At 37.9% G+C, this 27,947-nt stretch overlaps 1 protein-coding gene across 3 annotated transcripts; it reads left to right on the top strand.

The window, feature by feature from the left end:
* The first annotated feature begins 77 nt into the window (after positions 1 to 77).
* On the top strand, positions 78 to 27,946 carry ZC3H7A (zinc finger CCCH-type containing 7A). 3 transcript variants are annotated; one of them, XM_066560880.1, is made up of 24 exons: positions 123 to 179; positions 1,164 to 1,199; positions 6,330 to 6,433; positions 7,617 to 7,656; positions 8,421 to 8,618; positions 9,155 to 9,313; positions 10,947 to 11,027; positions 11,114 to 11,155; positions 11,975 to 12,002; positions 12,512 to 12,792; positions 14,461 to 14,668; positions 15,637 to 15,701; positions 16,447 to 16,639; positions 18,283 to 18,444; positions 19,074 to 19,270; positions 19,506 to 19,603; positions 20,611 to 20,792; positions 21,308 to 21,384; positions 21,940 to 22,073; positions 22,467 to 22,572; positions 23,036 to 23,144; positions 24,017 to 24,150; positions 24,486 to 24,649; positions 25,964 to 27,946. In XM_066560880.1, the coding sequence occupies exons 3-24, from the start codon at positions 6,366 to 6,368 to the stop codon at positions 26,151 to 26,153; spliced, it is 2,916 nt and encodes a 971-aa protein (XP_066416977.1). In that variant the 5' UTR covers positions 123 to 179; positions 1,164 to 1,199; positions 6,330 to 6,365; the 3' UTR covers positions 26,154 to 27,946. The 3 variants fall into 3 exon arrangements, with proteins under 3 accessions (XP_066416976.1, XP_066416977.1, XP_066416975.1); XM_066560879.1 differs by lacking the exon at positions 1,164 to 1,199 and having other exon boundaries at positions 78 to 179; XM_066560878.1 differs by lacking the exons at positions 123 to 179; positions 1,164 to 1,199 and having other exon boundaries at positions 5,984 to 6,433.
* The last annotated feature ends 1 nt before the right edge of the window (position 27,947 follows it).

Genomic DNA, 27,947 nt, shown 5'->3' with positions numbered 1-27,947 from the left:
GCCATCCCCGGGCTGTGCCCGCGGCCTCCCGGCAGCAGGGGGCGCGCGGGGGCGGCGGCGCTGCGCGGGCGGCGCGGAGGAGGCGCTGCCGCCGCTCTCGGTGTCGTTATCGCCGTCGCCGCCGTCGCGCCCGTCCCGCCGGCCCCGCCTCCCGCTGCGCTCCCGCGGCCTCACAGCAGGTACGGGCGGGGGGAGGGACAGACACACCGCATCCCGGTGCCCCCGCGGCACCCTCCGCCCGAGGAAGGAGCGCCCAGCCGCGGCCGGCCCTGTTGCCGTTCCGCCCCGCTCCGGGCGCGGGGAGCCGGTCCCGCCCGTCCCTTCCCAGCCCCCGGGGCCGCCGCTCCCCGCCGAGGCGGAGCCGCTGCTTCGCCGCGCCCCTCCCGCCGGGGGTCGCGTATCCTCCCGGCCGTGGCCGCTGTCGGTCCCGCCGGAGCCGCGGCCGGGCCGGGCCCCCCGGAGGGCTCTCCCCCGCTGCCGGAGCCGCTCGGCGCGAACAAAGGCGGCGGGCGGGCGGGCGGGAGGGAGCGCTGGGGCAGCACAGCCCGCGGGTGGGAGCTCTCCTGTTGCGCCGTGACCGGAACAAACCCCGCGGAGCGCTGACAGTGCCCGGCCCGGGCCCGTCCTCTGCCCGCGGCCCCCCGGGAGGAGTTTCGGGGCTTTCCGCGCTGACAGGTGCGGGTGACCTGTGCCGTCCCTGCAGCCCGGGCACGGTGCTGGTGCCTCCGGTGTGCCCGGGCAGCCCCGGCAGGCAGCGTTGGAAGTTCTGTTACCGAAAGTCAGAACTGTCTTACGGGAAGTGGGAAAGAAACCCCAAACCAACCCCACAACCAAAACCAGCAACGAAACTCGAATATTGTCGATTGTAGTGACCAAAATCGAGTATCAAAGTTTATCTTGGTTTAAATGCTGTTGATAAATCTGGATTTATTGGTGAGATGCTCTTCCTGCGGTTAGGTTTTTACATCTGATCTTTACTGAAGTATCTGAGAGAGCTGTAAACCGAAGTCTTCAAGCTCTGCTTCTTAATCTCCTAGGGAAGTGAAACGACTTCACAAAGCGTTTTTGTTCTCTCCTGTTTCTAACATGGATTAAAAAAAATGTAGCAAATCAGTGAAAATAGAAAATAAATCTTGAAAACTATCTTATTATTTTGTGGATAGGGAAGAAGTGGGAGGAGATGCAACTAAATACCGAAGGTAAGTAAAGAGTGGGAAATTAATAGGTCTTAATTTACTGCTATATGTTCTGTTTTCTTTTATTCAGATATTTCGTTTTGATTACAGTCAAGTTCACTTTTTAGAAATAAAAGGTGGAACTGTGTGATGTCTGTGTTAGGTGTTTTTTTGAGCTGACATAACAGGATTCTGTGATTGTGGCCAGAAGTGCTAGATTAAGCAGAGAAGTTGGGACTATTGAAATGTGTGTTGTGTAATGTGTTTCCTGTTTCTCCCCCAGCATCTTGCATGTTTGAAATATCTCATAGAAAAGCTCAATGATGTGTAAACATGAACATAAACTCTTTTGTGCTTTTGCTGTCTGAGGAACACATTTATTTTGTACAGATTTTGTATTAAGGTCTCTATTTTCCCTTCCTTATTTTGATGCCACTCCAAGTCTGATGAGCAGTTTACAATCTCTGTAAGGCATGCTTTAGTTTGCACTGTCGTTTATTATCTGTAATTATGCTTTTAATCTGTAGATGATTGGGATGGGCAATAAAAGGGCTTTGACAAGTCTGCTTTCTGGCAAGGTTTATTCTGTGTGCTCCATGTCCAGCTGGACCCTTGGCTGGGCTAGAGCTGGGGGTACTGGAGATGTTTGTGTGGGTGGCATCTCTTGAGGAAGCGATTTGGGTGTAGCTGTTGATGCCGCTTCTCATTGGCTCTGTCGAGGCAGAGTTCTGCTTTCCTGTGCCCCTGGGGTGGGAATTACCCCTGTGTAGCTTTTGATCCAAATGCCTGAGTGTATTGTGCTTGTTGCTGCTGTTAGTGGTGCAGGAGGTAGCGGCAGAGATAGGCTTTGCTTCTAGTAGGTGAGAGGGATTTCTATTGCCTGCCTCTTAGTCATATCTTCACTCCTGCTGTTCTGTTTCAGTCTTGCTCTTCTCTTTGCAGCATTCCCTTTATTCTAGGATTTAACTTCTCTCCTTTGGAGTAGTTTTCCTATATGGAAACAGTGAACTGTTGTTGGTGTTGTTTTATAGACAGGCTTCTGGTTTCACAGATTCTGACTGAAGTTTTGACATATGATGGTGTAGATGATGAGTTCATTTCTGTCAGAGCTGAGGGGGAGAAGGCTGATGCTAGGATACAGAAGGGGTCTCTTCACTTGGTGTAATTTTATTCGCTAATTCAGCTGAACCACTGAGGCTGGTGGAGATCTATCAACTGCAGTAATGACAAAATTTTCCATGTGCTTTGTACTATAGAAATTTGAGATTCCTGTCACCCAGTAAATGTGTAAATAGTGAACTCTGTGATACATGGCAGGAGGATATTCTCCTGTAATTTAAAAGACACATCTATGCTCTATCCTTGCTTTGTAAATTTTAGTTCTGTGGAGAGAGAAGTGAAGCAAGGATCACTGACTTCCAGTTGTTTTCAGCATTTAGGCCTGAAGGGGCAAAGAATACTTACTTGAAGTATTTATAATAGCCAGAGCCATAAATATCTACAACAAAAAATAACGGAATTATTTGGTCAGCTGAAGGTCATTCATTCCCAGAGGGAGTTGTTCTGGTCCCCAGATGATGTTATGCATTTTCACAGCATTCTCCATTCATCTCTAAAGAAGCAATGTGCAAAACTCTGTGCAAGAGGAGAAAGGATCAGTCCTTCCCAGTTTTCTGTCCTGTGGGACTGAATTTTCAACTGGGGGAACTTGTGTGCATGGCCAACTGTAGATAGTTGTTCTCTGGTCCTGCAGTTTAGAAATGGAAAGGCTCAATTCTCTGCAGTTTTACACAGTGGGACCTTCCTTTTTACAATAGCCAAGGCTTTTGCTCTTTCTACAGAAAAACTAAATTTCTGCATTCTGTATGTATTAATTCACTTGTGTTGCAGAGATTTACTTTGCAGAGATAGTCTGGCTATTGTACTCAACACCCTTGTGCCTGAAAATGGCACCTGGTATGTGCTAGATAATGGGAATGTCCTTTAAAATGTAACTGGAATGCCTTAAAAGTGCTAAAATACAGAAAAGAAAAAACCTATCTTGCCATGTGCTGGAAGGAAGGCAAATAACCAGTAAGAGCCATAAGTGGCTTTGTGACAAAGAGAAGTGGAGGTGTTCCCCTGCCTGCTCTGGCACAGACCTGTGTCCTTCCTATCTGCTGCTTGCATGGGTGGACCAGCATCTGTCCCTGGCTCCTGGCAGAGTCCTTTCTGTCACTTGGCTTCTGCTTCTGAGAAACAGGATGAGTTAAAGCCTGTGATGAAGATAAAAAAGGATAAATTGTTCTTTAAAATGTCTAGGAAGCTTTTTTTTTTCTTTACTACATTTAGTAAATTGATCTTGTATAGCTCCATTCTCTCATGGCAGCAGTCATAGCAATACTGCATTTAATGCAACAATTAGTTCTGCCTGTGGTGTTAATCAGTGATATATTAGCCTGCTTTTTTTTTCAGCTCTTGTACTACTTTTTTCTTTATTTTAGGTTGTTTCTCTCAGAGAATTGCACAAAGAGTAAAACAAAAGTACAGGCTTTGCTTTTCTTGTAATTTTTCAAGCAACAAACCAACATTTAGACTGTTTAAATGTATGTAAGTTTATTTTTCTTTAAATTCTGTCCCTGCAAATGGGGAAGGGCTGTTGCTATATAGGTAGGGGTTTCATCTTGGAAAGTGGATGGATGACATTAAAAGGCAAGACATGATTGTCATTTGCCTTGTATATAACTGAGCCTTAATGTGTTTCTGGTTGTTTCAGAGGATATAAGGAAAATTTGGGGGGAAGAGATACTGTTAAAGGTGCTATCTGAAATTATTTTAAATCCTCTGCAAAATCATCAAATATTGGGGCAATTTAATTGTCAGAGTATTCTAAGAAAAGATAATTTTTGCCTGAATATCTTGTATGCAAATGAGTAGGGAAAAAATAGAAAACTGCTTTGAATAATAAATTTCAGCACTCACATATGTTCATCATTTGCTAGCTATTCTTATGTATGCAATGCCAGTTTGTAACATTTCCATTAACTTTATTGTTGTGGAGAAATGGGATCTGCACATCCTCAGGTTCAATATATCATTCTTTAATGTTCTGTTAGAGGTGATAAATAAATCCAGGTGTCACCGTGTTGGACTTTCCTTGTGTCATTGCAAGTTGGGGTGAAATACTGGGATTTCTTAAAATTAGTAAAGCTGAATTTAATTTTGCCCAGATTGTGACATATGCAAGACTCTTGTGTAGCAAGGTATTACATTGTCAGCTATAATTCACAGGACTAAAATGTGTTTTTCAAAGCTTACTTCTGAGGGAAAACGTGCTACTATTCCTACATTCTTTGGTTAGTGTGATAATTTCTTATTCTTACAAGACTTTGTTTGAGTTCTAAAACCTAATCCATGAGTGAGTAAATAAAAACTATTCTTTAGGCATTTTAATTTCTTCGTGGATATGCTGTTTTTTATTAAAACCTTTATCATATAGCAAAAGCATAGTATATATTATTAACTTATGGAAGAAAAGGTGATGCATAAAATGACATGAAAAACAGTTAGTTCCTCTCTGGAAAATAGATTACTGAGGGCTGTTTATATACCCAAGCAAGCAGTAGCTGAGAAATTCCTGTTAGGGAACTATCAGAGCAGTCCATGATATTCATCTAAAACCTGAGTTTTAGTTTCATGCTTTTTTTTAAAGCTTGCCCTTTCTGAGGTCACAGTGGGAAGTGAGCTGAAATGGGGACCTTGGAGTGCTTCCAATAATTTGTTTAGTGACCTTAAGAAAATTATTCATTTTTATGCTCATTTTAGGAATGTATTACAATAGGAATAACTTGTAATGACTTGAAGTGGTCGAGACTTCATGCATTCGTTAAAGGGGCTTTGAAAAGGTTTGTAAACATTATTAGAGCTGAAGATTCTTCAATTTGTTTCCTTATTCCAAGTCATTCAGAGAAAGTAGGGTATCTTCTGCAGCATGTTCCTGTCCTCAGCTGGGATTTTTTGGAGTTTGCTGGGGTTAGTTTGCTTCTCATTTTACTTTGTTTTCATTCTTCTGCCACTGATGTGAAATGGCAACCTGGCACAAAATACTGGCTTTTTTTAACTTAGTTTCAAGACTACCAGACTTGTACTGCGTGTAGTTCAGGTTTTTTTAACTATAAATTCCTACGAAAAGTAATTTTCTTCACAAAACATACATAGTTCCTCTAGCTAAAAGCTTTTTTCTGAACTTGAGTATTTTCAGACTAAAACTTTATCCTCCTGGTAGTTTTTTGGAAAAATGAGTTGTATTCTTACATCACAATTGGGCATAACCAAGTACAATTGTGACAGCCTTCAAATAGCCTCATATTGAAGGTTATGCAGATAATTTTAGCTTGTTTAACTTGAGCATTTGTAAATCCAGTAAATTAAAGACACAAACTGGAAAAAAAAACCCCAATGATTGAAACAAATTGAATTGAAATGTCAAGCTGATGATGTGGAATTACCTTGAAGTAGTTCAGTTTTTCAAGTGAAGTAGGTAATATTTGCTACTGGTAAAGTATCCAAGGTTCTCCCCTTGGCTGACTGGTGGATATTCATAAAGCAGCAGTGTTTGCTTCTAATTTCACCTTAGTGCTTGGGGGATGATGAGATGCTGTAGAACCAGACTTCATGGTAGCTTTCTCATCAGTTTGGTTTTTATTAATAAATATACCAAGAACTTGAGTTTATTTCCACTTCAACAAGCAAATAAAAGAGGTGTAAAGCTCTTACAAGGGGGCAGTGTGGACCTGAAGCTCAGTTCAGCAGTAACCCCTGCAAAGATGGGCTTGTAGCTTGGTGAGTTACACTGACGGGACTCTGCATCCTCTGGAGGAAGTGAGTGGGAACCAAGGATAAATTAGAAACTGGAAGAAAGGTTCTCTGCAGCAATATTGAATATTGTGTAAGTGGGCACTGATTGGGGGGACGTTGGTTGTGACCTGGGGTTTCTCTCTCTGTTGCTCTGGGTGCCTCAGCTGTGTCAGGAGTTTCTGCAGTGGTCTCTGAAGCTTGGTGCAGAATCACCTTTGTTCAATGTACATCTTAGTGTTGATGTGAGAGTGGCTCCTTCTGGGCCAGGTGCACATGGAGACACATTCTAACAGCCGTTTATCTCTGTTCCTTTTTGAGGAGTGGCATATCCCAAAAGTGGATGTTCAGGATAACATGTCCAATGTCTCGGAAGAGAGAAGCACTAGACAACAGGACATTAAGAAAGGACTCCAGTTTATAGAGTATGATTTTGTGGTTTTTATTCTTGCATTTTCATGTACATGTTTATATATATTTCTATGAGATGGATGGCTCTGGAAAAGGCCTTTTGTGCTTTTCCTCAGAATGTTTGCTAGCACTAACATGTTAAACAGGGAGCAGCTTTAAAGAAAAGACAGCACTTCTCTTTGTTCCTAAACAAAGCAAATGCAAGGTGAGAGGTTATTCCTTTCCTGCCTTTGAGGAAAAAAATAGCATTTAATCTTATTTTGTGGGTAGAAAATGTTGGTAGCCTGATAATCCACCTTAAGAGTAACTACTCCTAAAACTAGGTTGCTGCTGAGAGGGAGGGGTTTGCTCACCACTACCTAAATATTTTAACTTTCTGGAGCTAAAATTTAAGCTATTGAGAAATCATTGAGTAATTTTCATTTGGGTCAATGCCAACTTTTTTTTTGAAGATCCTGGCTATCTTAAAATCATTTTGAAATTTCATACTTGTTCGCTGCTCATATATGGCATTCTTAGAAAACAAAAACAAACAAAAAAATCAACCAACCAACAAAAAACCCAACAAAACTTTCCCTCCCCAAACTCCTGACCATTTAAAAACTGTTTAAAAACAGAATCTCAGTTAACCTGTATGCAGAGGGAAAGGATTTTTGCTTTTCTTCCTGGAAATGTAGAAGTAAAGGTCTCCTTTCTGTCCTAGAGAAAATCTCTGTTGCATGTCATACAGAAGGACTCTTAAAATTCCTGTTGTGTCATTGGTATGACTTAATTAAAATTGATGTGGGTTTGTGATAGATAATTTGTCATTTTATAGTACTTATCAGAAGATTGCAGTTCTCCTCATATATAACATGGTTCTGCAGAGGAGAGGAGAGGAAGGATTGCTCTTAAACAAAGAGCAGTGATGTCTAAAATTCTCAAAGCATTCAAAACCTTAATACATTTTGAACAGCAGAGTTCAGATTGACCATGTAACTTCAAAAGAAAGTAAGCCATTAGTAATAAGACAGCTCAGTTTTTTTAATCAAAACTCATCTACAGCACTTTTCCTTGTTCAGTGCAAGCTATGGGCAATATTCAGAGATTTGCCTGTTACAGAAGCAAGGCTGCTTTTACTAAGAACCAGCATTCCTCAGTGTGATTGTCTTTTAAGCAATATGTATAATAAGTGAAGATTGTAATTTTTTTTTCTAGATCCACTTTGCCCTATCCAGGGACGCAAGAACAATATGAGGTAATGAAATTACTTTTTAATTTCTAGACTGGTTTTTAAATTGATCTGTGTTATTATAGTTAATCTTGGTTTTAGTCATCATTTAGGTGATGATATAATATGAATGGTAATTTTAAAAGTCTTAAAATTGAAACTGGACAACTACTAACATTATGATGCAGGTATTCAGATATTTGGGTGTCCTCAATTTACTCATACAGCAGTTGAGATGAAGTATTTCTGTACTGGTACTGTGGATGAATTTGGGGCATTAATTGAATATAACAATGTGCTATTCTGAGTAAAGCTCAGAGTAGCAGAGCAAAAGTAAAATAAAAGGATTTCAGTACAGAAACCCTCAGAATATATTTTATTTCTGTATGTGTTATGATTTTGCATAATTTTGGCTTGTATTTTCAGATTTGTCTTTTTAGTTCTTTTTCTGGTGGTAGGTGATTTCATTGGATTTCAGAACATATTAGATAAAAATGCTGCCATTCACATTTTGATGAAAAAACCCTTTTTGCAAAGCAGCTTTTGTGTTCTCCTGATTTGTCAGTTGCTATGGCTGCTGCTTGCTGAAAGAATATATAGAAAATATATATACACCTTTGAGATTGTCTTGGAAAAATGTCATACCAAAAACACTAATGTAGACAAAAGTTTTGCATTTCACTCGATTTCCATGGAGTTACAAGTACAAATTTTGTATTTAAAATTTTCCTTGGGGGTATGGAAGATAAACAAGAACTGCTGTTGATGAGTTTTTCTTTTCTTTGTTGCAGTTATTTATACGAGATCTTGTTAGAAATCTTTTTCATGAAGGAAATGATGTATATCGAGAAGGTGATTGGAGAGGATCACTGAGCCATTATACAGAAGCTATAAACATAGCTGATTATGCTAATTCAGAAGAAATCCATGTTTCTGATGATGTTTTGGAGAAGCTGCATGTGAACAGGATCGCCTGTTATTCAAATATGGTAAGCTTCTGTTTAAACTAGGATTTCTCCTGAACAGGATGCAAACAGGGTATGAAGACACAAAGTCTAGTGAGTGAAAAGCTTTTGATTGCAGTTTGAAGATTGACACGTTCCAAATCATCTCTTTGGCACGTTCTTAAAAAGCTTTTTACATGTATAATTGAGGTATTTTAGTTACTAATCTAGAATTAACATAAAAGAGTCATACTGGGCTTGGAATTTGATGGAATTGTATTTTTATCCATTTACACTGCTGACTGCACTGAGTTGGCTGCTTTTGCTCTCTGTGGAACAAGATGGCTCTTGTGAAAGAGCTACATTTTCTTTGTGACTTTTACTGGGTTTTATGTAATGATGGCACTGCTTGTTTTTAGTTGCCCAATTTGGTGACTTAGCAAAACTTACAAATGCACCGTGCAGTGGCCTTGGGGAGTGTTTTGATAGTGTTTCAATACCTTCATCCAATGCAGTTCAAATTCACTATTTCCATGGTAAGAGTTCCGATTAGTGGCTTTTTTTCTTTTTGCTCCTCCTAGGGTTTGCATGAAAAAGTTCTAGAGGACTGTGAGGTAGCATTAAGATTGAATGAAAACAATTTCAGAGCTCTCTATCGCAAAGCCAAAGCTTTGAATGAGCTGGGAAGCTATAAGAAGGCTTATGATGCTGTAGCAAAATGTTCTCTTGCTGTGCCACAGGTGGGTAAATTGTGTATTGGTGATTATTTTTAAAGTTTTGAAACATACACTTATTTCAAGACCAACGTTGTTTCTTCTGGTTTGGGGTTTTTTAATACAATAAAATATTTTTTATTCTTCTAAGCTTTTTTTTTTTTTTTTTTGTGGAAGTACAGACTGGGCAGTGATTACAGTCCCCAAGCTCAGTTTATTGTGTTAACTTTCAGCAGAGGAAATGCAGCAGGGGTCAAGTGCCATGAATGTTTGCAATAAGAACTAGAACTCCTGAATTAATTGTTAAAGATTCTCTATGACGTGAAGAGAACCCCACCATAATTATAATATACATTTATGCTTTTGATAACTGCATTTTAGATTGCCAAGTGTTTATTAACATTGCTACCAGTGCATTGTTCTCTCTGTGAATCACTTGCTGTGCACCCTGACTCTTGGGCTCTGTATGTGTTAGCAGGCACTGGGTGGTGGAGGAGATGCTCTGTAGACTGAATGCTGGTCCTGAGGATCTGCTTTCCATGATTGTTTGTGTGGTGGGGTTGTGGTTTTTTATTTGTTTGGGTTTTTTAGGAGCTGGAGTGCATCAAGTGCTTTCCTACAGGGCTTTAGTTGTATCCAAACCCAGTTTGGTTCTCAGGGACTCTTCATAATGCAAACTAAAATGCCGTGAGTGAGGATGGTTAAGAGATTTCACTTCAGAAATGCATTTCTGATTTAAACTTACATGCTTATGGAATCTTTACATGCTTTGCTCAAAATAGACTGATCTGATAAAATACTGGCTTGCTGCATACTCACCTTGCTGCATCAAAATCACAGTGAGACACTAGACAAAGTGTTGGGCATAGGTTTGCCTCTTGATAGAGAGAAGGTTTCAGTTGTCTTTCCAAAAACATAAACATTTCATCTGAATGTGTAACTTTGGACTTTGGATCCTCACTTTGCACCTCCAGATCTGAATGTTTTTGCTTAAGGTTAATATGCCTTTATGTAAGTTTTATAAATAGCTTTTTCTAGCTGTAGGACGTGATCTGAATACTAAATCTTAAAATATTTTAAATAGGTAGTTATAACTCTAGGACAGAGGGAAATACAATGACATTTTTAATTCTAGTAGTATGATGCAATGCCTCCTGAAATATAGAGTGCTCATTAAATATTCATCAGTGTTATGTACTAGCTCATATGCTAATCAGGAATATGGTTCTCAATTTGTGTAAAAGCAAAACAACAAAATAAACCCCCATCCCCTTAAAGAACAAATGCCCTCCTCAAATAAACAAACAAAAAATGCCCACCCACAAAAAAAACCCAGAAAACAAAACAAAACAAAAAACACCCAAAAAACCCCAACAAAACACTTACTTGAATTTCTCTGGCTTTGGAAAGCCTTTATATTATTTTAAATCCAGATAAAAGGAGAAGGAGGATACTGTCCATTTGCTGTCAACATAGTTTTTGCTTGAGGGTAGCTGTATTTTCAGATATAGGTTTCAGTTCTGTGTTTGTGAAAGAATAAAGCTGCATTTTCAGACATCCTGCATGTAGGGATCTTGCAGAGTACAGACTGAGATATAAACAGGTGTCTTTGCTTGATGACAGTACATGTAAATTATGAAATTTTATTTATGTCTTTTAGGATGAAAGTGTGATTAAGCTTACTCAAGAACTAGCTCAAAAACTAGGGTTAAAAATAAGGAAAGCATATGTTAGAGCAAAGGTAAGATTTTATTTTAACGTTTTTTGTTAAGGTTTCCCTCTTTTGATATCGAGTTTGTATTTAATGAAAGTATCTTTTCTTTGTAGCCACCCTCGTCAAATTCAGTTTCTAGTGATGTATCAACTCAGGTAAGGTTTTACATGTTCCAAGTGCAAGCTGCCTGTAAATTACAGGGAATAATTGTTTCATCATTTCCTGATGATAAAGGGACAGTGGTGCAATTGACAGTTTATATGAGAGGCTGTTATTTGGGACTTTGGGGCTCTGTTCTGTTCAGTTTTGCTGGACACGTATGGCAGACTAGGACATAAGATGATTTATTCAAGTTATCTTTGTTGAATAAATGTTAGCTAAAAGAGCAAATCCAGTGCAATGCATATGTGTATTTTTCATGTCCTGAGGCAAGAACAAAGTTAATGGGTTGTTTTTTTTTATTTTATTTAGTTGACAATTTTCAAAATGAAGGGTGCTGGGATAAAATCCCTTTTACTTATATGCATTTGTCCAAATTTGATCTTCACTAGCAGCTGAACTTGCATTTATCTTGCTCTTTGGAATGTGTCTGAATAGCAGTAGTGAAGAGGAGTTCATCTTTATCTTACAGACTTCTTTCACAGAATTATAGCCAATTTAGCTGTAAAGGGATGAGGAAATGAAGGAACAGTTCATTTAAGATACCATTTACACTCTTTCATTCCCTAAAGTGTCACTTTTGCTTTGGTTGGTTGGTTGGTTGCAAATTTTTAGTGATACCATGAGTGGAATTCAGTCTGCAAATGGATGCTTTATCTAAAAAAAATAGTTGACCTTTACATTACATTAGACTTTGTAAATTTGAGATTTTATAAAATCTAAATTTGAGAGGGCTTAGATTCTTTGTCTGTAAATATGTATTTGAAAACTTTAATGGCTCTTGTGGCTGAGAGGTATTTTTTTCTCATTTACAGAATTCTTCTGTAGAAGATATTGAGTTAGGTGAGTCTTGTGTTACATTACTAATGCTAGGAAGCTAGATATGCCCTACATATCTCATTGTATTAGGAAAATTTGGATGAAAATTCATCTGGTCACTTGAAAGTACTTAGTCTGATCTGTTTATCTCTAAAACTGCATAATTCAGTGGCTGAGCAGATTTCACTTTGGCCTTCTCAACCTGATATGGTTGTAACTGCTCCTGTAGTGATTGTCTCCATACTGTCCTCTTTAGCTTGAAAAAACAGGGAGGGGAGAATATACCAAAGATTTAATAAAGTATCAGGTCTGTAACTGTTTCTGTCTTAGCTTGAGTAATAAATAAACATTGAGATAAAGATACACATAATTTGGAAGCTGATGGAAGCTGAAAACATTTAATCTGGTTTTGTTTAAACATTCTTCACGTTTCTTCACTCTCTCACCTTCCACATTGTCGGGGTAAAAGTAATGCAAGAACTTCTCACATCTTTGAACAAAGGTTCCAGTCATTCCCATCTTACCTATTTCAGATTTATCTGACCAGAAACAAGAGATGGTTTCTGCTGCTTCTTCATCAAACTTTGTTTCTGAAGTGTCCAAAGTGTCACCAGTACCTGTAGCACCTTTACCTACTGTTATGCCTCTTCAGATGGAAAAGGTTCCTTTGCCTTCTGCAGTGTTGGCAAATGGAGGGAATGTTTCTTTCTCTGTGCCAGAAGCATGTTTAGATTGTGGAGATGGAGATATAATTATTGGAGAAGAACTTGATGAGTTACTTGATTCTGTGCCTGATCCAGATGAAAGTGTAATGGTAAGACTTTTTTGTCTGTTTTCTTTCTTGAAAGACTCTCTTTAGGAGTGGGATCACATATTTTTATCAGGTGGGCTAGTGGTGATGTTTGTTACCTTTCCTAGTTACACTGAGCTATCTTTGGGCATAATCAGGTTGATTTTTTTTTCAGGTTCAGATTCTTGTAAATGTGGCTGTAAAGATAGCAGGACTACTTCAGAAATACTGTTATGCTACTACCAATGCTACTTAGAAGAAGTACTGTGAAAAGTGAATTGGACATTTGAAGTCTGGGCTAGCATGGTTTTGGGGAGGTTTTTTGTGCAAATAAACCCTCTTAGAACATGAACAGTGTGTTGAAATGCTCACCCTCTAGGTGTAGAAACCATGGTTAAACATAAGCAAAAAGCTTTGCAGCAGAGTAGTACTTGATCTGTGGCCTTCTGGGGATGCTCAGTGGTGTCTCTGCAATCAGAACTTGGTCCAGATCCACCACCTGGCTGGACAACAGACCATTGTGAGTCTGACTTTTTGTATTTTTAGAAGAGGTATTAGAGAAATGCAGTTCTATGATGTGTTGTTCCTACTTACACCATTATGCTAGATCTAGAGCAGACTGTGAAGCCTCCAGAGTTTCAGTTTTTAGTCAAAATGAGAGCTCTGATTGATAAGCAGAGCTGAACCTATTACCAAAGTTACTGACTCCCTGCTCTGGCCCTGCCAGTCATTTGGAGTATTTATTTTGTATTGCATTTGTATTGCGGTGTTAAATGAGGCTGTGGCACATTCAGTTCTGCAGTTGTGATTTTAATTCCTCATTCAACTCTGATTTACAGTTGCAAATCTTTAAATCAAAAATGCTTGAGTTTCTGATTTTCTATTTTATGCACTTCATGTTTTAGAAAATGTGTCAGAAATAGAGAAAGTAATTCTTTTTAAGAGATCCTAGGATGTTTGCCATAGTGAAAGCCAGGAGAAAATACAGTCTTCCAAGAGAGACTGCAGTCTCATGGAGTGAATTGCAGGCTGATAACTGGGGAACATGGAGTTTCCCACTGGGCAGACTCTACTCACTCAACATCCAGACAAGGAGGGAGCTCTTTGGGATGACCGGCAGGGAGGGGAAGCTCCCCCACTTGATTTATCCTTTACAGAAATGTACAGAGGGATATGTTGTTGCTTTCCATGGGAGGAAGGAATGTGACCTGGCCTTTGCAGAATGTGTTATCATTTGATTGATCTGAGGACTTACCTCAAAGCCAACCCATACCTCTTTTGCTGTACTACAGTTTGAATTGCATTCTCTTTATTTAGAGACAAATCCTGTTGATATCTGACTCTTCCTACTCTTCCCTGGTGTCTGTTTTTAACATAATTTTGAAATTCAGCCATAGTTATCTGATTTTCTATCTGATGGAAAGAAAAATCCAGATCTCTTACTAATTTAGTGTCTGGTAACTGAACCTTTAAATGTTTGCTCAGTGGATAATGCCTTGCAGCTGGGGCATCATTTAGGGCTTGGTTACTGCAGCTCTGTGCAGAACTGTGATGTACCTATCTTTGATGTTTTTCAGTAGGTTTACAAAAACTTTGCAGAAACTTGACTAAAAGAAATACTGTGGTAGATTATGTTCCTGAGGCCTTTCTTGCTTGGTCTGAACATTCTTTTTAAATTTATATTTTTTCCAGCAAACTACAGGAGCCAGAGGACCCATTCCTGCAGGGAGTGTAGCTCCTAGTGTACCTTTCTCTGCCTCTTTGCTGGGGACGTTGCCAGTTACTGCAGGATTTGTTCCTTCAGCTTCTCTTTCAGAAATCTTTTCACAGCCTTTGGCTTCGTCGCTGGAAAACTTCTGTTCACCATTAAGCACTTTTTCAATCAGTGACCCAAAAAGAGGTAAGAAATGAGTCTTGATATGTAACCTTTAATGATGATGAGAGTTGTGCATGAGCCAAGTGATTTTCCTTTTTAACAAATTAGTTTTCACAGCTATTAGTTATATTTAACATGTAACATTTGAGCTGTGCTAATAGTTTTTGAGTGTTGGTTATATATAAGAATTCATAAATAAAGTATTTGTTTCCTTGGGGTCTGTATAAGCATGCTCCAAGCTCCCTCTGTGTAGTTTTTCTGTATCCATTATCTAAATTTATTTGTTTCAAGTGAACAAGTTTAAAGAAGAAATACTATTCCCTCAGACTTTTTTTTAAACAATGTTGCTCTTACAACTCAAACCATTTGTCATGATTTGGCAATAAACAAGTATTCTAAAAGGGTAATGTAACTGTGTACTCTAAAAAGGTGCTCACATGCTTGGATTCAAACTGCACAGACTGTAATTATGTAGTGAAATCAGGTATGTGAAATAAGAAGATACAAGTAACAAACTACAAAAGATACAATAGAGTTTTGTCTTTAATTATCAGTGTTACAGGACTATGCTGTCTTTGGAACACAGCCAGATATACAAAATAAAATAAAAAGTTGAAGAATCCTCTTACCCCTCTTTCATCTCCTCATTTTTTCATGGTCAGATATTGTTTATCTTGCTGCCCTTTTTGTACTGAACAAGTATTTTCATGTTGCTTCAGTATCTGCCTGTGAATCTGCCTTCAGTATCTGCCAGTACTGCTGGTGGTAACCAGGTGTATATTTTGAAGATGATTGCCTAATAACTTTTCAGCCCAGATGTTTACAAGGGACTTTTACATAATGAAAAAAAAAACTTATTGTAGCAAACAGAAAGAAGGTTGGTGTTTGTCAAAAAACCCAAACCTCTGATATTTCTCAGGAATGATAAATTATTTTTTGCATGGGATGTTCTTGGGAACTCATTTAACTAAAATATCTTTTTATTCCTTTAGACATCTCAAGTTCAGCTTCTAGAGATGGAACACCAACACTTAACAGCAATAATTCCCCATTGTTTGTACGTATTTTTCGTGTTTTTGCTCACACCAGTTCAGATGTTATCACCTTGGAGGCTTTACACAGATCTGCATTTTTACAGCTGAAGTTTCTATTTTTAGAAGAATAGCACTTCTACCATTAAAAGTGGGTTCTGGCTGTGGGAACTTACAGGAACAGTAACAAAAGAAAAAAAATTATGGAGGTTGTTTTATGTATGGAAATTTTGACTAATGCCACAACCATTATTCTATTTTGAGGAACTTGCTGTAAAATACTGTTGAATTGTAAAATAATATAAAATCCCTTATGATCTGAGTACCAGGCACTAGGGATGCTGAAGAGCTGTCCTAGTACAGGAACAGAGCAGATGCCCCTGTGTGTCTGAGGATCTGGCTGCTGTCTGTTCTGCAGTCATGCTGTGCATTTTCAGCCACGCTGCTGGCAATGATTGCATGGGGAAGGGTGGGATGAAGGATTGCATCCTCAGGAGGCAGCCAGCCAAAACTAATTATTACTATTAATTATAATAATTAATAATAATAATTAGCCTCACAAAGGCTGCTGTTCTGCCTGTACCTGGCTGGCTCTTGTTTTATGCTTAGTTTGTGCTGTGTGTGTGGCCTGTGTAAAATCTCCATGTCCTTTCTCAGACTTGTCTTTGAAGTTCATATTATGGCTATGAAGAAAAATTTCAGTAGGTTTTAAATTTTAATTGTAGATAAATACATTCTATGTATCAAGCAAAATATGCTTTCTTTCAACAGATAAATGGTCCTAGTAGTTTGTTTGGATCTGAAAATTACATGGGAATTGCAGGCCAAACTAGAAATGACTTTTCCAATGTTTTTAGCAGTACAACTGCTAATATACCTGTATCTCCAGCACTGGCGGGAAGGAACCCACTGGAAGGCACACATGAGCTAAGACAGGCCTGCCAGTTATGCTTTGTCAAAAAAGGTAAGGAGCTGTTGGACTTGATGGGGTTGATTTTTTTTTTCTTTTAATTTAAAAGCATACATTTAAAATATTCATGTTCCTAATTTAACACTGTTGGCTTCTAAACCATGTTAATCCTGACTTGTTCTTTGCAGATGTAGCACGATCTTATGATTGGTGAAATATTTCAACCACTGTTTTATCTTCTTTCCTCTTGTCTTTTTTTCTTGTCCTAATAGATTTCTTGATTTCTAAACCCAGCACAAATCACCCCATGCTTTCCCTGTGTGTAAGGTCATTCACATTCTGTATCCCCTTTCCTCCCAAACCCCAGGGTACTGTGAAGAATGACACCTTTGCTCAAGACTAAATAAAACTTGCAATACTCTCTCTGATTGGCCATGGGGAATTGAACTGCAGTTCAAAGTACCTGGTAACCTTCACATCCCATCTGTTTTATTGTTCTTTCAAACTAATTCTAAATCATAATCATGAGGCTTCCAAACCTTAGTAATAATTAACTCCACCGTATTGACTTAAAGGAGCTTAACCAGTATTGGTCATTAATATAACTAATCTTTTAGACCTGAGCTGTTGCTGTTAAACAGAGCCACATTTTAAAGGCAATAGCTTCTATTAAAACTAATCTTAAAAATAAGCATTGTGTTTGAAGTTACAGGTATCATTGATGTCGATATACTAATAAAGAATTTTATTGAGACCTTTAGGGGATGACTATTGTACCCTTAAAAACTTCTATACTAGTTCAAAATTATTTTTACTAGAAAAATCCACAAAGTGACATTTGAAAAACCATAGAACATGTTCTGCTAAAGCTGGAGTTATAACATATTGGTGAGAATACTTAGCATGTTCCTAGCTTCACTTTTTGTGTCGATGCATCTGCTTCCTCTGTTTCTTTCCATCTCTGTCAAAGCCTTGAAGTGTCTCCTGCTTTTCCTGCCTTTTGCAATTACACTGTTCCATCATCTTCTTGTCCAGAGAAAACTGGGTCATGCTCTTGTTTTGTCATGAATAGCAAAATTCACTGAGCCTTGCTCATCTTCAGATGCTCTTCCTGATGTCTTCTTTTAGTACCATCCTAAAGAGAGTTTGAAGCTAGGTGTATTTTTGTTTCCAAAATCACAAAGTTCTGGGGTTGGCATTTATCTTTTTGGCACGCGTGAACTTCTACTGAGTGTGTTTTGTCCCTGAGCATAGTACCACTCCTGATAAAATAAATGTTGAAGGTTAAGAGAGCCATTTATTGATCACTGCAATTTTCCTGTATTGACTTACTATACATAAGCAATTTAAGTTTTAAACTAGTGTTATTGGAATGGATACTTTGTAATATGAAAAAAATGCTGCAATTTTAGAAACCTTAGGTTGGAACACAGCATCCCTCCCCAAATAAAAAATAACTTGTGGGTTTTTTCTTGCTGAGACTGGCTTTTGTAAGTATTTGGTTTTTTTTTTTTTTCTATTTTCCTCAACATGGTGGGTAATGACTTTGGGTTCTTCAGAGGTGCTGGTGCAAGTAGGAATTCTATACACTGTGTTTGTGTACTTTGCTTTTGGGCTTCTGTGCCAATGTGTGTATTGACATGTTCATGTTTGATGCAATTTATGCCAATACAAGCAATTTTCTGTGCTTGTTTCAGGTCCTAAATTATTGGATTATGCTTACCATCCCAATTTAGAACATAAATGTAAGAAGGATATTTTAATTGGCAGAATAAAAAACTCTGAAGATAAATCATGGAAAAAAATACGTCCAAGACCAACAAAGACACAGTATGTGGGACCATATCATATATGTAAAGGTAGGTGTTACACAGGGTAACCTGGTAATGCCTATGCTCAAAGTAATACAATTTAGCTTTTCCATAGGGAAGTATAGAAGGAATTTTTATTTATGCTCATGGGAGGTGGAGAAGGAAGTTCTGGGTTGTTTATAATTTCAAAGGGGGTAAGGAGAACCATATCTTGACCACTACTATGATTATTCAGAGAACAGGCAGTGTACTTCTGTACTGTTCTCCATCAAGAATAATTTTGCTTTTGACTGTTGGATGATTACTGTTAAACACAGCAAAAAAGAAGCATTTTTGTTTGCAATGTGAACCTCTAATTAGGATGTAAGCAAGATGACTTGTGGGTTAATGAGCAGCTTTATTTGAGCAGAGGGTATTCTGGGTTCTTGGCATCGTTGCCCTAGATTAGTGCAGGATAATTGATACAAGTGTGCATTAGCTGTTTTGAGAAGTTTTACATTGTCAGCAAGTCATTCAGCATAATGTTTTAGTTCTGTTAGATTTAAGTGACAAATTTACAACAGCTCTCTGTAACTTCTTTATTAAAAGTATTTGAAACTGATATAGTGGATGTTTTAAGATGAATTTCCAAGAAAAGTTGTGTAAAAGCAATGCTGTGTTTGATGCTGTCCTTTGAGATGTGGCTGCTGAGGAGGAGTGCAGGTACCCAGGGCACTGCACCTTTGCCTACTGCCAGGAAGAGATTGATGTGTGGACGCTGGAGCGCAAGGGAGCCTTCAGCAGAGAAGCTCTTTTTGGAGGACCTGGGAAGATCAACTTGACTGTGTCCCAACTTCTTCAAGAATACCATGGATTATTTATGTTTCTTTGTGAGGTGCTGCTTTATTTCTTGTAACACAATAAAAATGGTAATAGATAATTAAAATATGTGGAAAGAAATGCTTTGGTTCATGCATGAGTGTTTTGTAACTTTTGAAACAGATTTCAGTAATTATCTGGCTGCCTTTAGATTAGAGACTAAATGAAGTATCTGTTAAAATCTTTAGGGCAAGGTACATTTTAAATTGTTTAAAATATATACTGTAAAATTACTTTTTTTTCTATTCCAGAAATGTTTTGATCACAAGCCCAGAATAATAAGCAAAAGAAACAAAGATAACTCATCTTCTTGTTCTCACCCTGCTATGCATGACTTTGAAGATAACAAGTACGTTTGAAATACCATCTCTATAAGCTGCAATTTAAAAGCAAGGGCAGTTTTTAATACTGACTTTGGTTTCTTACCTGTTAGTCAACTTCTCTTCCCTGTTGACTCTTATGCTTTGGCAGTATAGGCAAGACAGACTAAAAGAGCAAAGTTTGACAAATGTAACCAAGTAAAAGTGAGCTATTTCTTTATCAATCATTCAAAATTAGTGGTGTCTACCCTCATCTTTGACTCTTATGTGATTTGGTGTCAGGTTGTTAATAGCTTATCTTCCTGGTGAGCTGTATTGCTCTAAATAGATGTATAATGTTAAATTAAAACAGGAACTTCTAAGTTGCTCTTTCTTTGATATGTTTTGCTAATTTTGCTGTAGTTTTAACTCTGGTTTACCTTAATTACAGTTTATAAAATAGACCATTGTCCTTACTAACTCAGTTGATAAAAAAAGTATGAGGAGTATCTTTAATTATTCTTTGGAAGTTTAAAAAGTTTTTATTGTTGTAATTAGTATAAAATGAGTTTTGGAGAATTAAGAGACTTTTTCCTTTGTATGATGTAAAAGTAAGTGGGAGCACTGGAATTTCTTTGTTTGTATTGCAGTTCCCTGTATTGAGGAAGCACTGCTGCCACTAGAGCTAGGCTGTTACTGTTCTGCATCACCTCTTCCTTAAATGGTGCTCTATAAATACTCCTTTATAGTACGTGGGTTAGTAATTAGATCAGGAGATGTACTTGAAAGTGGGCATGATCTGCTTTCCTTCTTGGAAGCCAGTGATCCAGCTGGATTGAATTCAGTAATGCTTTGCAGAAGAGGGACTCTGGGTTCCCAAGAGTACTGTGTGGTGCTGTTTAGTGTGTTTTCTCAGCCTTGAAACAATGCTTAGATGTGACCTCCTTCTGGGAACTTTCCTTTCTGATTTCAAGAAAAAAATGTTTAAAGGATATTTGAACAAGCTGTGGTGAAGGATGGTTATTTTAAAGAATATCTAAAACTGTTTTCAAATCAGGTGCCTTGTCCACATTTTGCGAGAGACTATGGTGAAGTATTCCAAAATCCGCCCCTTCCAAGTTCGGTGTCAGCTTGACCTGTGCAGACATGAGGTGAACTATGGCTGCTTACGAGAGGATAAATGCTTTTATGCTCACAGTCTGGTAGAGCTTAAAGTCTGGATAATGCAAAAGGAATCAGGTATGTTTAGTAAAATGTTCATTTTACTCTTCATTGTATTGCTACCCCTTCCTTTTGTTGACTCCCTCTGAAATTAGCAGCTTTGGATCAGTGCAGGAAGCAAGCAGGAGCAACCTGGTGCCTCTCAGCTTGCATTTTGGAGAGGTACAAACAGTGTAGATTTTATAATTACATTGGCATTAGAGCTCTAGTACATTATGTTTAAATACTGAAACATGCACCTTGACTTATATGAGCAGTCTGTAACTTAAAAACCTTGTATGCTTTCCATTGGGATGATCAGGCAACATTTCTGGTTTGAATGCCTCACAGTGTTCTTAAATGTGTGTGTGTGTGTGGACATAACATCATATCTGTGATGTAAGTGCATACCATATATATCACACATGTGTGAACACTTACCCAAAAAGACAAATGGATCGAAGATTTGGGGCTTCAGTAACATTCCAGTTTGAGCCTGTCTGTAAGGCTGCAACAGTCCTAAGTACTCAAAGACTGTTTCCCTTCCTTTACAGGTATTTCACATGATACTATAGTTCAAGAATCAAAGAAGTACTGGCAGAACATGGAAGCTAGTGCACATGGATCACAGGTATTTTCAGTTTTCCATTCAAATAATTTTGCAGTGACTGTGGTAATAATACTTTTTTTAATGTGTGTATATAATGTAGCTTATTATAGAAATTACTTTTTTAATGATTTCCGAATAATCTCTTTCAGTATAGGCTTTCTTCAGCTTGCTCACTTGGACTAAAATGCCTGCTTTGTTGCTGTGCAACTCCTTTTTTACTTTGCTTGTTCTGTCCCAGGTGGAACATAAAATGTAAATATAAGTTCAAAGTCAGCTGCTCCAGGGCAATTAATTACCTTTTCAATATGTAGCACTTTTATGTGTTTAGTTTGTACTAACACAACTTCAGGGTACATGTACCTAAGTCAGAAATAAGTTCAATGAAAAAATGCATTTGTTTAGAAATGTCTAGTTTGAAATGACAAGCTGAGCTATTACAAGATATGCAGTGTATATCTGCTTCCCAACATGGGTTGGAATCTCTGCCATAGGGGGTAATTAACAATTATGTATGGATATCTTTGCAGATAAAAAAATACCTTTTATTGTTGTTGGGTTTTTTTTTTTTTGCTTAAGATTCTTGGGAACCAAATGAAATATGGATCGCTTAATTTGAAGATGAAGTTTGTTTGTGGGCAGTGCTGGAGAAATGGTCAAGTTAGTGAGCCAGACAGAAACAAAAAATACTGTAGTGCAAAGGCAAGACACCCGTAAGTAAGATCAGTGAAAATTCTACTGCTTTGTCAGCCATTTAAAACCACTTCTGGAAAGCTGTTGCTTCTTAGGAAAGAGTCATACAAGGAATTAAAAACCCCAAACATACTGATGTAAAACAGAGTTATCTCTTCTGTGGTATACTAATAATTGGTACTGAGAGAACACTTTGATGGCTACCAAAGTGTTTGTGTTTTGGTTTTGGAGGGTTTTTTTTTGTATTAAGAGTTTTGGTCAAGTTTCTATAGAACTTCTTTAAATCTTAAATACATGGTGAAAGCGTTAAAAATAAACTGTCTGAGCTTTCCTGGTTATGCTTCTGTGCAGAAATTGTGTTGTGGTTTTTTTTTTAATAGTATTTTCTTTGATTGAATGCTTGTGGTTTCCAGATGGAGCAAGGATCGCCGTGTGGTGCTGGTGATGTCTAATGAACGTAAGAAGTGGATGACCATTCGTCCTCTGCCTGCAAAGAAACAAGTGCCTCTGCAGTTTGATGTATGTTAACTTAAAACTAATATTTTGGTTAAGAAAATAGATAATAGCCACTGGAAAATGCTGGCAATTGGGCTGGTTTCATCAGTTCTGTAGAAATTCCCATGGGAGTTGGTAGGAAAATGTTCATAGTGTTCCTACAGTGTTCAGCCTTAGGAAAGCACTGATCTCATGTTACTACTGAAGTCCTTACTTGTCAGTGGAAGAAAATATTTCTGAAATTATTTATACATATCTGGGGTCTGGTAGAGTGGTTGGAGGCAAAAAGCACTCATAGTACTTGCTTCCAGCAGTTCTCTTTTTCTAACTATAAATGAGGCTTTTTGTAAAATAAACATTTTATTTTTCACATTATATAAATGTTTGGGAGGGGAAACACTATCCAAGACTGAAAAAAAATACAAAAATTCTACTAGCATCCATTCTGCTTTATATTCTTAAAGATTTCTTTAAATTCCTGTTCCAGTTGTGCAATCATATTGCTTCAGGCAAGAAATGTCAGTATGATGGAAACTGCTCATTTGCTCACAGTCCTGAGGAGAGAGAGATGTGGACTTATATGAAGGAGAACAACAGTAAGTAGAGGGCTAAATCTAACATGTTGTAAATCCAACTGTTCTTTTCATTCTTGTACTTAATTGCTTTTTAATCTAATTTCTTTCATTATCTCTCGTAGTAAACCTTGCAGGTGCCCTTGTCTTTGAAATTAAATAAACCCAGACCAGGCATTCAAAAATAGTATTAAATAAAAATAGTATTAAATAAATAGTATTAAATAAAAATAGCTGTATTGTGTATTCACTGCTTGATGGGTTTTCTAACAATAAAGTAGCCCATGTTGTTTTTTTAGGTGTTTTAGAAATATTGATCCTTGCAGCAATATTGGTTGGTGTTTGTATGGCCCTGTGCACACACATGGATTCAAGAATTTCATATGGGAGAAACTATTTGCAGAACAATCCCCCCAATGTATTTACTGGGAATTGCCATTCACTTTTTGTGGCTGACTTTACTATCCCATCAGTGTTACTAGGGAGAAAGCGTCAAAAATCAGAAGTAATAAATGACATAAATTATCAGATCATGGTCTGCAAGAAAGCAAACTAAATTTACCAAAAGCTGTAGCACACATGAGATTAGTTCTTTGAAATTCAGTATTGATATGCAGCAGCAGAGTTGCTGTCTGTACTTTGGGTGCCCATTCAGAAACCTGTAATCTCTTGCTGTCCCCTCAAGAGACACAGAGGGCTTTTGGTAAGTAGCCAGAGATGCCTCTTCCCCTGCTCTTAATCTCTGAACTGTGTAACTGTCAACATTTGTTTCCTTCCCTTTTTCTTCTTAGAATAGGTGGGGATTGAATTATGCTCACAAACTCAGTCGTTTATCTAGTGTTCTCAAACTCTTGCCTTAATTGCTAATTACTTATTTTAGCTTCTGCTCTCATTAGTTCAAGACTTGGAGCAGTTGTATGACATATGGCTAAAAACTCAAAAACCAGAAAAAGGAGATGATACAGCTGCTCAGGCAAGCAGAGAAAATGGGAAGCAAATTCATATGCCAACTGACTATGCTGAAGTTACAGTAAGTAATCATGGGTACAATTCAAATCCAAGCAGGTGGGGGTTTGTTGGGCTTTTTTTTTTTCCCAGTCAGTAATTTAGGTTGTTTCCCTTATTTTCTTGGGGCTTCCTTAGGCCATAGATAACTACACTAAATGTAACTGACACTGTGCATCAGTTCTTCTAAAGCCAGTGGAGATTATAAACTTCAGGTGATTGTTTAAATAATTGTATCTGTTTAAGTAAGCAATATCCTGCTGGCCAACATAAAGAAAACATTCAAAATGTATTAGGAGAAGTTCTGTCCTTACAGTATTGAATTTGCAATGTTTTGTTTTCAAATTCCTTGTAAAACAGGTGGATTTTCACTGTTGGATGTGTGGGAAGAACTGTAATAGTGAGAAGCAGTGGCAGGGTCACATTTCTTCTGAAAAGCATAAGGAGAAGGTTTTCCACACTGAGGATGATCAGAACTGCTGGCAGTATCGCTTTCCAACTGGATATTTTAGCATTTGTGATAGGTATGTAAGATGGCAAAAATGCTAAAAAACGACAGTTCATAGTTTAAATAATTAAGGCACTTACTAGTTCTGACAAAGTTTCGAGTATTTCTTGATTTGCATACATCTTTCAACAAGGAATTAAGTAATTAACAGTATTTTAACATCATAGAACTCAGGGAGTGACAAGGTGCCTAATTTTGGAACAAAATTAACTGCCTGTGTGATGTTAATGAGTGGTAGCAAGTTCATTGCAGCAGTGTGAAGTGAATATTGTTGGTATTATTACAAGTTTCCTTAGGCATCTGTGTATTAATTAGAGCCCAAGAACAGTGCCTAGCTGGACAGTGATACTGGAGCTTTATGGCAAGTATTGTTAGCATCAAACCAAATTTGTTACTAAAATTGAGTATTTGTTACTAGAAAGTATTTATGAATAAGTGGAAGAGGACTTCCAAGATCTGTTGGTTTTTCCCAGAACTGGTTGTATGTTTTGCTGCTCCCTTTAGTTCTTAAGTGCAGCCTGTTTTACCTGACTTCATTAGATGAGGTTTTTTTGTTTGTTTGTTTTGGTTTAGTTTGTTTTTTTGGGGTTTTTTTGGTAAATCTGTTGAAAATTCCTTCCACTGTCGGAATCCTTTTGGAAGGCTAAAAACTTTGGAATCAAGCATTCTGGAGTTTAAGGTTCAGTTTGCTGGTGCAGATACCTTTGTTACTCCATTTTCAGCTGAAGATTTTGAGTGTCTTGGAAATCTTGAGAAACTGCATTGCAGAGAAAGCAAGTTATTTTTCATTTGCAGTCTTTGCATGGAAACATACATGTCCCTTTACTAAATTTTTAAGTAGAATTCTAAATGTATTTGCTTTGAACATAAGAGACCTTGGATATGCAGCATAAAGTGAATACAAACTGGCATGTTAAGGTGTTCTGAATATTCGAACCTCAAATTTAGTTAACAAGGGTAATTAATTAGTTGGATTTTTTAAACAATAGTCATTCTTTAGCTTAGTGAGTTAAATGATTGAGGTATTCAATAACATGATGAACTTGATGGTTTCAAGCATTAAGTGTCTCAGTCTAAGTAGGAACATGAAGAATAGAAAGAAAAGAGCCATCTGTTATCCTCTGTATATATTTGTCAGCTGGGAAACAAAAATACAACCAAATGCTAAACAGAGTTAGTGTCATCTAACTTTTCCAAGTATATACTCTTCTAATCTTTTTTTTGGTCCTTACTATGCAGTTTATTTGAAAAACATAACCTGAAGAAAATATAGACACAGTAGTGCTCATGGTAATTCTATGAAAACACTGTTCAAAATCTGTCTTAACAGATATATGGCTGGTACTTGCACTGAAGGAAACAACTGTAAATTTGCCCATGGAAATGCTGAACTCCGTGAGTGGGAAGAACGAAGACAAGTTTTAAGAATGAAACTCAGCAAAGCAAGAAAAGACCACTTGATTGCTCCCAGTGATAATGACTTTGGAAAATATAGTTTTTTGTTTAAAGATTTAAACTAATACTGAGATGACACATACATGTTATCAGCTGGAAGCATAAACCAGAAAATTTGACAATAATCAAAAGCATGTGACAGAAAAGCTGCAGGTTTTCTGCTTTTATTGGCATACATTGTTCCTCCTGAACAGCAAATATGGTAGATTTAGGGGGATGGAGCAGACCTGTCTATGCTCTCATGAAACAGAGTGGTGATTAAAAAAATCTGAAGTATTATGTGCTTACTCACCTCCTGTTGGACAGAAAGTTAGGAAATAGAAGGGGGAAGAGTGGTTATAATACCTAGGAAGCCCCCTAGTCTCAGACCTTCAGTTGAAAAACTTCAAGGTATCAAGGTATTGCAAAAGAGAGTGTTAGTGGGCTAAGAAAATGATGGATGAAAATTCTTCAGATCTTTTAATGGAGAGGAGTTGTTTAAAACAAAGTTTGCTACTTATCTATATGTAGGTTGCTAAAAATGATTTTCTTATTAAAGATTTTAAACAAAATAACCATTTAACTACAATATACGTTGAATGGGTATTTTTTCTCTATTTGTATGTTTCAATATAATTTACTGAAAAAGGATCTTGAGAGGAAAAAAGTATTAATTTTTGAAAATGAAGTAGTTAAAATTCTGTTTCTTGGTCTTTGCTGTTTAAATGATGATTTTGAAAGATTACACTTGTATGTCAGTATTGTGTATTATTGTATGGACTAATGTTGCCTGTAATAAAGAGAACTTTACACAAAGCTGTTTTCTGCATGTAGCCTCTCAGGATTGAGATTTTGTAAAAACAATGATTTGCCAGTTAGCAAAAGCTTGGGCACCTGTAGCTAAACATTCACTGAGTTGGTATTTGTGTCGCTAGTGGCTCGTTTGCAGTTCTGTATTGTCATTAGCTCATGGCATCGCTCAAGTTACAGAAATGGCCAGTAAGTTGTGATATAGGCAAGCAGTTGGGAGCTACGTGGTGCTGGGACACGTTTTCAGCCTTGGACATGGACATGAACACATGAACCACTGCCTCACCTGCACGGTGGATGGTGCTTCCCATTGCCTTTCCTGCAGAGCACAGGAAATGGAAACAAGTTGCAGGCTGAGGTGACTCCTGACTGCTGAGCCTTTGGGCTTTCCAGTCACTGGAGCTTCTGTTGTGTTTTGGCTTCTCTGCAGATCCTGCTTTCTGCTTTCTTTGTGTTTGCTTATTTCCTTTTTTTTTATTTTTCCCCAACTAAGTTTCTTTCAGCCATTCATTCAAAGTAACTAAAACTAGGTTTCTTCCCTTCCTTCTCCTCCCCCCCGGTTACTTTTCTCTGTTCCTTACATAATTAGAAGAGCTTTAACAATGACCTCAGTAGTTGGAATGTAGTCATTGGGCATACATTGGCTGTGTAAAAAGTGGTGAACCAAAGTTCAGTGATAACCCATACATGACATGGATGCTGTGTCCCTTTCACTTCACAAAAGCACAACAAATTTGAAACCAACACCTCATGTGTGCTTCAGCCTTAGCTTGGGGCTCTTGCGAAGTGACTGCTCCTCCCAGGCTGGGTTCGGGACACTGGAGTAGGACACGAGCTTGGTGCTGGAAATGCCACCTGCTGCAGTGCTGATTTTTTACATTGTTTGTAATAAAGTGAGTGTGAGACAGAGTACTGTGGACACTGTTATTTGTGTGACAAAACCTGATTGTATCGTGTGCCTTTCTGAATTGTTTTCTCAATTTTATGCTTTCATTGTTTAATGTAAGTGCTCTGTAAATCACTGGAAGTAATTCTAGACAAAACTAAACATGACATTCTTGTTCTCTAAG

Source organism: Molothrus aeneus, chromosome 16, assembly GCF_037042795.1.
Source record: "Molothrus aeneus isolate 106 chromosome 16, BPBGC_Maene_1.0, whole genome shotgun sequence".
In the NCBI taxonomy this organism is placed as follows: domain Eukaryota; kingdom Metazoa; phylum Chordata; class Aves; order Passeriformes; family Icteridae; genus Molothrus; species Molothrus aeneus.
The sequence above is the reverse complement of the archived record's forward strand: the minus strand, read 5'-3'. Positions and strand labels throughout refer to the sequence as shown.